The 13,897-nt window shown below is 46.6% G+C and overlaps 1 protein-coding gene across 3 annotated transcripts in view; it reads left to right on the forward strand.

Annotated features, from left to right (window-relative positions):
* The window catches only part of LOC144115296 (uncharacterized), a 396,380-nt gene that overhangs the window by 26,609 nt on the left and 355,874 nt on the right, over positions 1 to 13,897 (forward strand). Inside the window, exon 5 of one of the 3 annotated variants that reach the window (XM_077649626.1) lies at positions 2,720 to 2,854. The exons of 1 other annotated variant lie outside the window; for it this stretch is intronic. In XM_077649626.1, coding sequence (XP_077505752.1) covers positions 2,720 to 2,761 — 42 coding nt within the window. In that variant the 3' untranslated portion in view covers positions 2,762 to 2,854. Of the gene's footprint in view, positions 1 to 2,719; positions 2,855 to 5,818; positions 6,104 to 13,897 lie in introns of those variants that run through there. One more of the 3 variants, XM_077649629.1, reaches the window with a different exon arrangement.

Raw genomic sequence — 13,897 nt, forward strand, 5'->3', positions numbered from 1 at the left:
CCTCAAGAATAGCCATGTGTGCTGGCGTTACGAGCCACGATGCCAGAAGCCCCTCACGCCTTTCGCTTCTGCACATTCTAAGCTTGTAAAGCGCGGCATCGCAAAGTTGTGTTTAAGAAATGCCCTAGAAAAATCATGCCATCATGCGATGCAAGACAGCTATCAAAATCAGGTGGTACGCTTACAAGCAGCAGGATACCCTTCCGACCTTCTGATTGCAATATCAGAGAGCCTGCTAAGAGAAATCATTAATTCAGGCCGCAGAGATTCCACTGAAAGGCCCAAGGAAGAAAAAAGAAAGTATGTGGTTATTCCTTATCTACACCGCATTTCACATAATCTGAAAAGGGTGGGAGCGCGTGCCGATGTAAACGTTGTTTTTTCCGCGCCCGATAAGCTCTCCAAACTCTGCCATATTGTAAACAGCAGCAATGAAAGGACGGTTGGCTGCGATAAGAAACACCGAAAAGGTTTTGTACCATGTAGTAGCAATGTTGTGTACAGGTTTCTGCTTACGTGTGACAAGCACTACACGGGGCAAACTGGTTGTTGCCTCAACGACCGGCTGCGGGAACACAACAACAACGTGAGCGGCACCGCTTCCCGTCACCTTGGCATTCATTGCAGAGACTGCACAGAGGAAAGAAAAAAGAACAAAAAACCACCGTGTTATCCTGTTTTCACTCAGTGTCGAGTGCTGTCAGATAATAGAACAAAAATCACTCGTGAAATCATTGAAGCTCATGAAATCCATAAATTCAAAGATGAATGCGTAAGCGTTGCCTCATTAGCTCTGTCTGATAAAGAACTACGTTTCCTTGATGAGAATAGAAAAACGTGCGCAGCTGGTCTTGTGCCACTGTAGACCTGTGCTCAGGAATTGTCATTTTCGTCAATCTGTTTTGTGTATCTGTCTTTTCATTTGAGATTGGTTGCCACTGTACTTAAGTAGTGAAAATCACCTCAATAAACCGGATGTAAGTTCAGCGCCGTGTCTGTGCACTTGTCACGTCCTTTGTCCCCCGCGCTGCTGAAAAAACCATGTCACACCAACTTGCCCAAGCTTCTACAGTATCAGCGTCAGCGGTAGATCGTGGCTGCTCGACGAGAAAAATAAAAATTTGCGTCGTATTGAATTTGTGCGCTAGAGCGTTAAATGCGTTTCTTGTATTTCTATCTTCCCCCACATTCAGTGAACATTTCGATGCGTACTTGCTTCGTCATGGCTAGCAAGGTGCAAAACAGGCGCGCTGTTTGCAAATGTGACAGGTCGCCCACCTTTCGATGTAAGCGCTTTTAAAGGAAAAAGGGTCGATGCAAGAAGCAGAGCCGGGGGACGCGGAGGCAAGTTGTGAGTGGCTCACTGCTACTGTATGCTTCTAACAATGAGTTAGCTGTATCGAGAAGCAGGAGATGGCTGAAAAGAATGCACCACACAAGTAAGTTGTTTTTATCAAAGGCAGTGCCCGTATTGCAGTTTCCCGTTGCTGCCTTGTGTCTGTATGGATGTCGTCATACTCATGTCGGACATTTATAAGATTTGACGTTCCACTCCAACCTGCGTATAAGCACAAAAACTGATGCATGTGCTTGTAATAAAGGAATGCAGCTGCAGGTGTCCTTTGCCTGCTGACAGCGTGAAGGTTGAGGAGCCTCAGTTGTTTATTCGTTCTCAGCGAAGACAAAACAGCATGCCTAAAGAATTATTAAGCGAATAGTTAAAGCAAGTATTGTATTCTTTAGTGAGACAGGAAAGCAGTCCATAGAAAAAGCAGCTAGCTGAAAATTTGGAAGCACCCGCCATATGATTTAGTGGCTTTGGCGTTCGGCTGCTGATCTCAGGGTCGCGGGTTTGAGCCCGATCCTGCTGCAGTGGCAGTATTTCGACGGTGGCAAAACATAAAAACAATGGTGTGCTGTGCGACGTCAATGCACGTTGAAGAACCCCATGCGGTCTAAATTAATCCGGAGCCGTCCACTGTGGTGTTCTTCATAGCCCATGTGTTGCTTCAGGATGTTAAACCTGGGATACCACTTCCAAAGTTTGGAAGCCTGATAACTTGGTGATGTAAAGTCTTAATTTGCAGTGCAAGAGATGTTAGCGCTGGTTTACTATTGTGATGCATCCCAGAGCCGATGTGCTACATAGTTATGTTTTGTGAAACTCGTATGTGTTAATGAATATGAGGGCCGCTGGCAGAGTTTGCTCTGAATTTTTCATCATTATTCATGGCGTGGTGTGCACAATTGCTCCACTTTTCTGCTGAAACCGTTGGTGTCTTGTTTATGAGCAAAGCTTCAACCAAAGGAAGCCATAAATCTTTATGCTCATTCTTGGTATCATTATTAACTTGTACCCAGAGAAACTCCATAGGTTAACGCTAAGGGGGGAGCCAGAGCTTGACGTTGCCAGCCCTCGCCACAGCGACACCTACATGGTATTTGACAACACACAGTTTGGGCAGCTTCATGATTTATGGGAGCCACATTGTTGGCATCATAGCGTTCCATTAGTGTTCTCTCTGTCAGCTACTGCTGAACTGCTTCTTTGTGTAAAACTGTTGTCGGCATTGCTTCGTCCAGATGTGAATGGCACAACTGCTTGTGTTTCGCTACGATGTTTCTCTTGTCTGCCTCTGGAGCACATGAGTGCAAACATCTCAAAATGGTTGCCACCCGTATCTTCATAGCAGTCTTCACCCTTTCCGTTTTTCTGCAGGAAACATACAGGGAGCCGTTGATGGGCCTTTCTCACTGCTGATGTGCATCACAATGATGCGGTGGCCCTTCCCTGGCAGCCTGCTCCAGGCCATGGTTGTCCTGATCTTGGCACAAGCAGCACACGCTCGCTGTTCTGTCCTTACACCAACACTGCGCTTGCTGCCGTTGCACATATCTCATCCAGGTAAATAATTTTGGAACCTACCATCTTGTTCCTTAGGTAGCTTTGCTGCCTTGCGAAAGTGTCTTCTCTTTCAGTGGGCAGCTAGTGTAATTTTATTGCATGTTTTCTTCTGTCAAACGATGCGTTAGACATTAGAATACATGAATTACCGTGTGGTATTTTCCTACAAGCGCTAAATAATTTGATTGAATTTCTTCTCTCGTGCTGTTTCGGTTTCATTGACTGAATGACGACTGTGACGTCAAGTTGACGGTTTGTTCGCGTGATCTACTAGAAAAACTGTAATATAATCGCTGATATGTATATTCAATTGACTACGACATTTAATCCAGCATCTTCCAAAACATGGAATGACAAGCCGGTCAGTGATTATATTAAAGTTTGTCAAGGGATGATTTATTACACACGCTCACAGAGTCCCGCGTGCCGGAGTCCCCCAATAGTCATCCGCAGTTCGCGCACCTAATGCAACGCGCACCGAGCTCACACTTGAGCCCACTTCGACCACACCACTCGGATCACTCCCGCGCTGCCCGCGCACACCTCACGCACATTCCCGCCATAGCCAACCACGCATCCCCTCTCCCTCCAGTGTTGTCAGCCGTCCCTGTGTGTCCCCTGATGGCGCCACCCGCACTGGCCCTTACAAGTTTTTCCAATTGATCACGTGGCGAAAATATCAACTTGACGTCACAGTCGTCCTTCGGTCGACGAAACCGAAACAGCGTGAAGAAGAAATTCAATTATAAACTATTTAGCGGTCGTACACAAATACCACAGGGTGCTTCATGTATACGAATGTCTACGATATCGTTTGAAAGAAGAAAACACGCAAGAAAAAATTTGGTGTCTATAGTCCCTAAAGGGGTGCAGACACAAAATTTTAAACGCAATGAACGGCATGAGAGTGAGAGAGAGAAAGACTTTATTGTGCAGAGGAATTCGGGACTCCCAGGACCCCTGGGTCCCCGCACGACCACAGGCTAAAAGGTCCATGACGCTGGCCGCACAGGTGGCGACGATCTTCTGTCGTGCCTGATCTGTGGAGCGTAGTGAGGTCTCCCAGTCCTCCCATGTTTGGAGTGGCTCCGGCCTGCTGGGTGGAGGGGAAGCCGGACAGATCCCGAAGATATCAGTCAGGTTTTCCTTTTGAGCATTTCACACAGGGCAGGAAGGTGGTATGGGTCGGTAGTGGGAGAGGAGAGAGGGGTTAGTTACCGTACGATTACTTTCATGGGCGTAAGAAGTTGCCATCTTGCAAGTGTCTGGCACATTCTTTGAGGGGAACATAAGTTATTGCTGTTTTTAATGCTGTCCGATGAGCCTCTCGCCATTTCCACCTACATTGGGCTGCCTCCGCGGCTCAGTGGTTATGGCGCTTCACTGCTGACCTGAAAGACGCGAGTTCGATCCCGGTCGCGGTGGTCGAATTTCGATGGAGGTGAAATTCTAGAGGCCCGTGTACCATTCGACGTCAGTGCACATTAAAGAACCCCAGGTGGTGGAAATTTTGCGGAGCCCTTCACTACAACGTCCCTCATAGCCTGAGTCGCTTTCGGACGTTTAACCCCCATAAAAGAAAATATTTCCACCCACGTCGAGTGATGTCATGGTGCACTTGCTTTAATAATTGTGACGTCGCTGAACTCAGGTGTTGTTCACTTCAGCGCTGGCGCTGACTGAGACCAAAGGCTTTGTGTACAAAATGGCTTGTAATTAATTATTCACACTGTGCACTGGTGTTTTGCTCTTATTTTCATGATTGCTAGGCCCGTAGGCCTCTTTGAAGGCAAATAAACTGACACCGAAAAACTTTGTGTCTGGACCCCTTTAAAGCATATGCCATGCAGTTACCATCTAACATAGTGCTGGGAAAAGTTGTGCATCCATGACCTCAATGCCAGCTTTGGGAAGTTGTCATACAGGGTGCTACGCCGCTAATCTCCACTTCCTGGCCATTCTGTGCTGGGTGTCGACCACTTCCACCTGCTTACTCTTGCCTCTCCTTCTTTCCATTAAACGCTGTCCATGCACTAACACCAAGCATTTTGCTGACAAATGCACATGTTTTATTCACAGTATGTCCCAAGTCTCTATCTTGCCAGAACTGTAGCAATTAAAGATTGTTTCTCATTGCATTACGAGAAAAAAAACTCCACTTGTTTGCTTCTTAGTCAAGTCCCTTAGGTGTACAGCAGACATGTTCAACAAGGAAGATTGTCACCATGCTGGTATCTATGGTGAAAGATCAAACGCATTTTACATAGCACCTACTTTGACACAGACGCATGAAAACTATAGCCCATGCTCATTGCATTGGCTGCGCCGCCTGTTGGCCAGGCCGCGAAGCGTGAGCGGGTCGTGTCTGCTGCTCTCCCTGTCCGTTTCAGCGCGCTGTTGTGATAAGCTTGTGTTTTGATATTACATAGTGTGGAGTATTGATTAGTCGCGAATATATTTAAATGTAAGTCTTCAGTGACGTAAAGGGTGGTACTTCTGCGTAGCTGGCTGCTCGAAAACTTTTAAAATTTTCCAGGAACATGTCCTTGTGTCCCCTCCGTGCCTTCGCTCGTCAGCGGTTTTTTCAGCAGCGCAGGGGACAAAGGACGTGACAAGTGCACAGACACGGCGCTGAACTTACAACAGGTTTATTGAGGTGATTTTCACTACTTAAATACAGTGGCAACCAATCTCAAATGAAAAGACAGATACACAAAACAGATTGACGAAAATGACAATTCCTGAGCACAGGTCTACAGTGGCACAAGACCAGCTGCGCACGTTTTTCTATTCTCATCAAGGAAACGTAGTACTTTATCAGGCAGAGCTATTGAGGCAACGCTTACGCATTCATCTTTGAATTTATGGATTTCATGAGCTTCAATGATTTCACGAGTGATTTTGCCTCTACAGAGAATGGCTCTTCCTGAGAGCACACAGCTGCACATCTTCAGCTCATGGTGCACTTGAATGGCGGCGGTGGACCTCAGACGGCAGACAGGACTACGGAATTCTTATGGCAGTGCGCGCTGCCGCAGCTTCGAGCCATCACTAAGAAGATGCACAGTCCAGTCCGCACCTATGGTGAAGTGTCCTTGCCGGAACAAGTACAAGGCGTCCTTAGACGAGGACCAAAGTTCGCCGTGGAACCCAGGCAATCGGCATCGGAACTTCTTGCGATGGTGAGACAAGTTTCCAGCCTAGCAGTGGCTCCTGAAGTGGACCGATGTGTTTCAGATGGAGTGTACATTTTGGCAAAGTGTAGACCTACCAGGTGTAGAATTCCAATCAAATTCACCGTTTCGTTTTTAAAGAACAACTCGCTGACCCTATTACAGGCTGGTAATGAGGGAGGTTTTGCTGTGATGCCAAAAGCGCTCTACTTATCGAAAGCAGAAAATGCTATCAGTTCGACTTTCCGGCAGAGAAGCGATGTCACTCTAAGTAAAGTGAAAGCCCGATCACGGAAAATGTGTGCACAAATGAATTTGGAATCCCTAGCCAAGTGTATAGAGAAAAGCAAGGGGTCCTGCTTAAAGATATTCTTCACAGCCAAAACTCACAAGCTGGACTGCCCACTTCGAGCAATAGTCTCCGAGGATGGCACATGGCAAAAGTCTGTCGCGTTATTTTTTGCAAGACAAGCTGAACCTCTTAACCATTGACGACCCTTTTCAGGTGAAGAGTTCTAACCAAGTAATCGCTTTCTTGCAACAAAACCCAGCGAAAGGCTTTTCGGCCTGCTCTATCGATATAAAAGATTTATATTATTCCCTTCCGCAAAAGAAACTGCTGGCAAGCGTTGAAGAATGCATTGATTCCTTTGGTGTGGTAGCTTTCCAGAGTTCTGCAGGCATCAGCAATAGCAACTTCTTGGAACTCCTTACTTTTTGCTTTAACTCGACTTTTTCCACCTGGAATGAATCTGTTTACCTCCAGACCAATGGCGTCTGCATTGTTTCATGCATAGCTCCGATACTGGGCGACATTTATCTCGCGCACCATGACAAGCTCCTTGATAGTCAACTCGACGAAAGCGTGGCTCGTGTTTTTAGGTTTGTAGATGATTTTTTAGTTTTGATGACATGTGCAGTTACTGACGCAGGGGCCTCGGTCTCGAAAGTTTTATCAATTTTTCACACCTGTCTTGACCCTCTTGTTTTGACGCATGAAACGCCTTCTGAAGGAAAGTTACGTTTTTTAGATCTTGCCATGTTCCTCAAGAATAGCCATGTGTGCTGGCGTTACGAGCCACGATGCCAGAAGCCCCTCACGCCTTTCGCTTCTGCACATTCTAAGCTTGTAAAGCGCGGCATCGCAAAGTTGTGTTTAAGAAATGCCCTAGAAAAATCATGCCATCATGCGATGCAAGACAGCTATCAAAATCAGGTGGTACGCTTACAAGCAGCAGGATACCCTTCCGACCTTCTGATTGCAATATCAGAGAGCCTGCTAAGAGAAATCATTAATTCAGGCCGCAGAGATTCCACTGAAAGGCCCAAGGAAGAAAAAAGAAAGTATGTGGTTATTCCTTATCTACACCGCATTTCACATAATCTGAAAAGGGTGGGAGCGCGTGCCGATGTAAACGTTGTTTTTTCCGCGCCCGATAAGCTCTCCAAACTCTGCCATATTGTAAACAGCAGCAATGAAAGGACGGTTGGCTGCGATAAGAAACACCGAAAAGGTTTTGTACCATGTAGTAGCAATGTTGTGTACAGGTTTCTGCTTACGTGTGACAAGCACTACACGGGGCAAACTGGTCGTTGCCTCAACGACCGGCTGCGGGAACACAACAACAACGTGAGCGGCACCGCTTCCCGTCACCTTGGCATTCATTGCAGAGACTGCACAGAGGAAAGAAAAAAGAACAAAAAACCACCGTGTTATCCTGTTTTCACTCAGTGTCGAGTGCTGTCATATAATAGAACAAAAATCACTCGTGAAATCATTGAAGCTCATGAAATCCATAAATTCAAAGATGAATGCATAAGCGTTGCCTCATTAGCTCTGTCTGATAAAGAACTACGTTTCCTTGATGAGAATAGAAAAACGTGCGCAGCTGGTCTTGTGCCACTGTAGACCTGTGCTCAGGAATTGTCATTTTCGTCAATCTGTTTTGTGTATCTGTCTTTTCATTTGAGATTGGTTGCCACTGTACTTAAGTAGTGAAAATCACCTCAATAAACCGGATGTAAGTTCAGCGCCGTGTCTGTGCACTTGTCACGTCCTTTGTCCCCCGCGCTGCTGAAAAAACCATGTGACACCAACTTGCCCAAGCTTCTACAGTATCAGCGTCAGCGGTAGATCGTGGCTGCTCGACGAGAAAACTAAAAATTTGCGTCGTATTGAATTTGTGCGCTAGAGCGTTAAATGCGTTTCTTGTATTTCTATCTTCCCCCACATTCAGTGAACATTTCGATGCGTACTTGCTTCGTCATGGCTAGCAAGGTGCAAAACAGGCGCGCTGTTTGCAAATGCGACAGGTCGCCCACCTTTCGATGTAAGCGCTTTTAAAGGAAAAAGGGTCGATGCAAGAAGCAGAGCCGGGGGACGCGGAGGCAAGTTGTGAGTGGCTCACTGCTACTGTATGCTTCTAACAATGAGTTAGCTGTATCGAGAAGCAGGAGATGGCTGAAAAGAATGCACCACACAAGTAAGTTGTTTTTATCAAAGGCAGTGCCCGTATTGCAGTTTCCCGTTGCTGCCTTGTGTCTGTATGGATGTCGTCATACTCATGTCGGACATTTATAAGAATTGACGTTCCACTCCAACCTGCGTATAAGCACAAAAACTGAAGCATGTGCTTGTATTAAAGGAATGCAGCTGCAGGTGTCCTTTGCCTGCTGACAGCGTGAAGGTTGAGGAGCCTCAGTTGTTTATTCGTTCTCAGCGAAGACAAAACAGCATGCCTAAAGAATTATTAAGCGAATAGTTAAAGCAAGTATTGTATTCTTTAGTGAGACAGGAAAGCAGTCCATAGAAAAAGCAGCTAGCTGAAAATTTGGAAGCACCCGCCATATGATTTAGTGGCTTTGGCGTTCGGCTGCTGATCTCAGGGTCGCGGGTTTGAGCCCGATCCTGCTGCAGTGGCAGTATTTCGACGGTGGCAAAACATAAAAACAATGGTGTGCTGTGCGACGTCAATGCACGTTGAAGAACCCCATGCGGTCTAAATTAATCCGGAGCCGTCCACTGTGGTGTTCTTCATAGCCCATGTGTTGCTTCAGGATGTTAAACCTGGGATACCACTTCCAAAGTTTGGAAGCCTGATAACTTGGTGATGTAAAGTCTTAATTTGCAGTGCAAGAGATGTTAGCGCTGGTTTACTATTGTGATGCATCCCAGAGCCGATGTGCTACATAGTTATGTTTTGTGAAACTCGTATGTGTTAATGAATATGAGGGCCGCTGGCAGAGTTTGCTCTGAATTTTTCATCATTATTCATGGCGTGGTGTGCACAATTCCTCCACTTTTCTGCTGAAACCGTTGGTGTCTTGTTTATGAGCAGAGCTTCAACCAAAGGAAGCCATAAATCTTTATGCTCATTCTTGGTATCATTATTAACTTGTACCCAGAGAAACTCCATAGGTTAAAGCTAAGGGGGGAGCCAGAGCTTGACGTTGCCAGCCCTCGCCACAGCGACACCTACATGGTATTTGACAACACACAGTTTGGGCAGCTTCATGATTTATGGGAGCCACATTGTTGGCATCATAGCGTTCCATTAGTGTTCTCTCTGTCAGCTACTGCTGAACTGCTTCTTTGTGTAAAACTGTTGTCGGCATTGCTTCGTCCAGATGTGAATGGCACAACTGCTTGTGTTTCGCTACGATGTTTCTCTTGTCTGCCTCTGGAGCACATGAGTGCAAACATCTCAAAATGATTGCCACCCGTATCTTCATAGCAGTCTTCACCCTTTCCGTTTTTCTGCAGGAAACATACAGGGAGCCGTTGATGGGCCTTTCTCACTGCTGATGTGCATCACAATGATGCGGTGGCCCTTCCCTGGCAGCCTGCTCCAGGCCATGGTTGTCCTGATCTTGGCACAAGCAGCACACGCTCGCTGTTCTGTCCTTACACCAACACTGCGCTTGCTGCCGTTGCACATATCTCATCCAGGTAAATAATTTTGGAACCTACCATCTTGTTCCTTAGGTAGCTTTGCTGCCTTGCGAAAGTGTCTTCTCTTTCAGTGGGCAGCTAGTGTAATTTTATTGCATGTTTTCTTCTGTCAAACGATGCGTTAGACATTAGAATACATGAATTACCGTGTGGTATTTTCCTACAAGCGCTAAATAATTTGATTGAATTTCTTCTCTCGTGCTGTTTCGGTTTCATTGACTGAATGACGACTGTGACGTCAAGTTGACGGTTTGTTCGCGTGATCTACTAGAAAAACTGTAATATAATCGCTGATATGTATATTCAATTGACTACGACATTTAATCCAGCATCTTCCAAAACATGGAATGACAAGCCGGTCAGTGATTATATTAAAGTTTGTCAAGGGATGATTTATTACACACGCTCACAGAGTCCCGCGTGCCGGAGTCCCCCAATAGTCATCCGCAGTTCGCGCACCTAATGCAACGCGCACCGAGCTCACACTTGAGCCCACTTCGACCACACCACTCGGATCACTCCCGCGCTGCCCGCGCACACCTCACGCACATTCCCGCCATAGCCAACCACGCATCCCCTCTCCCTCCAGTGTTGTCAGCCGTCCCTGTGTGTCCCCTGATGGCGCCACCCGCACTGGCCCTTACAAGTTTTTCCAATTGATCACGTGGCGAAAATATCAACTTGACGTCACAGTCGTCCTTCGGTCGACGAAACCGAAACAGCGTGAAGAAGAAATTCAATTATAAACTATTTAGCGGTCGTACACAAATACCACAGGGTGCTTCATGTATACGAATGTCTACGATATCGTTTGAAAGAAGAAAACACGCAAGAAAAAATTTGGTGTCTATAGTCCCTAAAGGGGTGCAGACACAAAATTTTAAACGCAATGAACGGCATGAGAGTGAGAGAGAGAAAGACTTTATTGTGCAGAGGAATTCGGGACTCCCAGGACCCCTGGGTCCCCGCACGACCACAGGCTAAAAGGTCCATGACGCTGGCCGCACAGGTGGCGACGATCTTCTGTCGTGCCTGATCTGTGGAGCGTAGTGAGGTCTCCCAGTCCTCCCATGTTTGGAGTGGCTCCGGCCTGCTGGGTGGAGGGGAAGCCGGACAGATCCCGAAGATATCAGTCAGGTTTTCCTTTTGAGCATTTCACACAGGGCAGGAAGGTGGTATGGGTCGGTAGTGGGAGAGGAGAGAGGGGTTAGTTACCGTACGATTACTTTCATGGGCGTAAGAAGTTGCCATCTTGCAAGTGTCTGGCACATTCTTTGAGGGGAACATAAGTTATTGCTGTTTTTAATGCTGTCCGATGAGCCTCTCGCCATTTCCACCTACATTGGGCTGCCTCCGCGGCTCAGTGGTTATGGCGCTTCACTGCTGACCTGAAAGACGCGAGTTCGATCCCGGTCGCGGTGGTCGAATTTCGATGGAGGTGAAATTCTAGAGGCCCGTGTACCATTCGACGTCAGTGCACATTAAAGAACCCCAGGTGGTGGAAATTTTGCGGAGCCCTTCACTACAACGTCCCTCATAGCCTGAGTCGCTTTCGGACGTTTAACCCCCATAAAAGAAAATATTTCCACCCACGTCGAGTGATGTCATGGTGCACTTGCTTTAATAATTGTGACGTCGCTGAACTCAGGTGTTGTTCACTTCAGCGCTGGCGCTGACTGAGACCAAAGGCTTTGTGTACAAAATGGCTTGTAATTAATTATTCACACTGTGCACTGGTGTTTTGCTCTTATTTTCATGATTGCTAGGCCCGTAGGCCTCTTTGAAGGCAAATAAACTGACACCGAAAAACTTTGTGTCTGGACCCCTTTAAAGCATATGCCATGCAGTTACCATCTAACATAGTGCTGGGAAAAGTTGTGCATCCATGACCTCAATGCCAGCTTTGGGAAGTTGTCATACAGGGTGCTACGCCGCTAATCTCCACTTCCTGGCCATTCTGTGCTGGGTGTCGACCACTTCCACCTGCTTACTCTTGCCTCTCCTTCTTTCCATTAAACGCTGTCCATGCACTAACACCAAGCATTTTGCTGACAAATGCACATGTTTTATTCACAGTATGTCCCAAGTCTCTATCTTGCCAGAACTGTAGCAATTAAAGATTGTTTCTCATTGCATTACGAGAAAAAAAACTCCACTTGTTTGCTTCTTAGTCAAGTCCCTTAGGTGTACAGCAGACATGTTCAACAAGGAAGATTGTCACCATGCTGGTATCTATGGTGAAAGATCAAACGCATTTTACATAGCACCTACTTTGACACAGACGCATGAAAACTATAGCCCATGCTCATTGCATTGGCTGCGCCGCCTGTTGGCCAGGCCGCGAAGCGTGAGCGGGTCGTGTCTGCTGCTCTCCCTGTCCGTTTCAGCGCGCTGTTGTGATAAGCTTGTGTTTTGATATTACATAGTGTGGAGTATTGATTAGTCGCGAATATATTTAAATGTAAGTCTTCAGTGACGTAAAGGGTGGTACTTCTGCGTAGCTGGCTGCTCGAAAACTTTTAAAATTTTCCAGGAACATGTCCTTGTGTCCCCTCCGTGCCTTCGCTCGTCAGCGGTTTTTTCAGCAGCGCAGGGGACAAAGGACGTGACAAGTGCACAGACACGGCGCTGAACTTACAACAGGTTTATTGAGGTGATTTTCACTACTTAAATACAGTGGCAACCAATCTCAAATGAAAAGACAGATACACAAAACAGATTGACGAAAATGACAATTCCTGAGCACAGGTCTACAGTGGCACAAGACCAGCTGCGCACGTTTTTCTATTCTCATCAAGGAAACGTAGTACTTTATCAGGCAGAGCTATTGAGGCAACGCTTACGCATTCATCTTTGAATTTATGGATTTCATGAGCTTCAATGATTTCACGAGTGATTTTGCCTCTACAGAGAATGGCTCTTCCTGAGAGCACACAGCTGCACATCTTCAGCTCATGGTGCACTTGAATGGCGGCGGTGGACCTCAGACGGCAGACAGGACTACGGAATTCTTATGGCAGTGCGCGCTGCCGCAGCTTCGAGCCATCACTAAGAAGATGCACAGTCCAGTCCGCACCTATGGTGAAGTGTCCTTGCCGGAACAAGTACAAGGCGTCCTTAGACGAGGACCAAAGTTCGCCGTGGAACCCAGGCAATCGGCATCGGAACTTCTTGCGATGGTGAGACAAGTTTCCAGCCTAGCAGTGGCTCCTGAAGTGGACCGATGTGTTTCAGATGGAGTGTACATTTTGGCAAAGTGTAGACCTACCAGGTGTAGAATTCCAATCAAATTCACCGTTTCGTTTTTAAAGAACAACTCGCTGACCCTATTACAGGCTGGTAATGAGGGAGGTTTTGCTGTGATGCCAAAAGCGCTCTACTTATCGAAAGCAGAAAATGCTATCAGTTCGACTTTCCGGCAGAGAAGCGATGTCACTCTAAGTAAAGTGAAAGCCCGATCACGGAAAATGTGTGCACAAATGAATTTGGAATCCCTAGCCAAGTGTATAGAGAAAAGCAAGGGGTCCTGCTTAAAGATATTCTTCACAGCCAAAACTCACAAGCTGGACTGCCCACTTCGAGCAATAGTCTCCGAGGATGGCACATGGCAAAAGTCTGTCGCGTTATTTTTTGCAAGACAAGCTGAACCTCTTAACCATTGACGACCCTTTTCAGGTGAAGAGTTCTAACCAAGTAATCGCTTTCTTGCAACAAAACCCAGCGAAAGGCTTTTCGGCCTGCTCTATCGATATAAAAGATTTATATTATTCCCTTCCGCAAAAGAAACTGCTGGCAAGCGTTGAAGAATGCATTGATTCCTTTGGTGTGGTAGCTTTCCAGAGTTCTGCAGGCATCAGCAATAGCAAC

This window comes from Amblyomma americanum, chromosome 1 (genome assembly GCF_052857255.1).
Source record: "Amblyomma americanum isolate KBUSLIRL-KWMA chromosome 1, ASM5285725v1, whole genome shotgun sequence".
In the NCBI taxonomy this organism is placed as follows: Eukaryota; Metazoa; Arthropoda; class Arachnida; order Ixodida; family Ixodidae; genus Amblyomma; species Amblyomma americanum.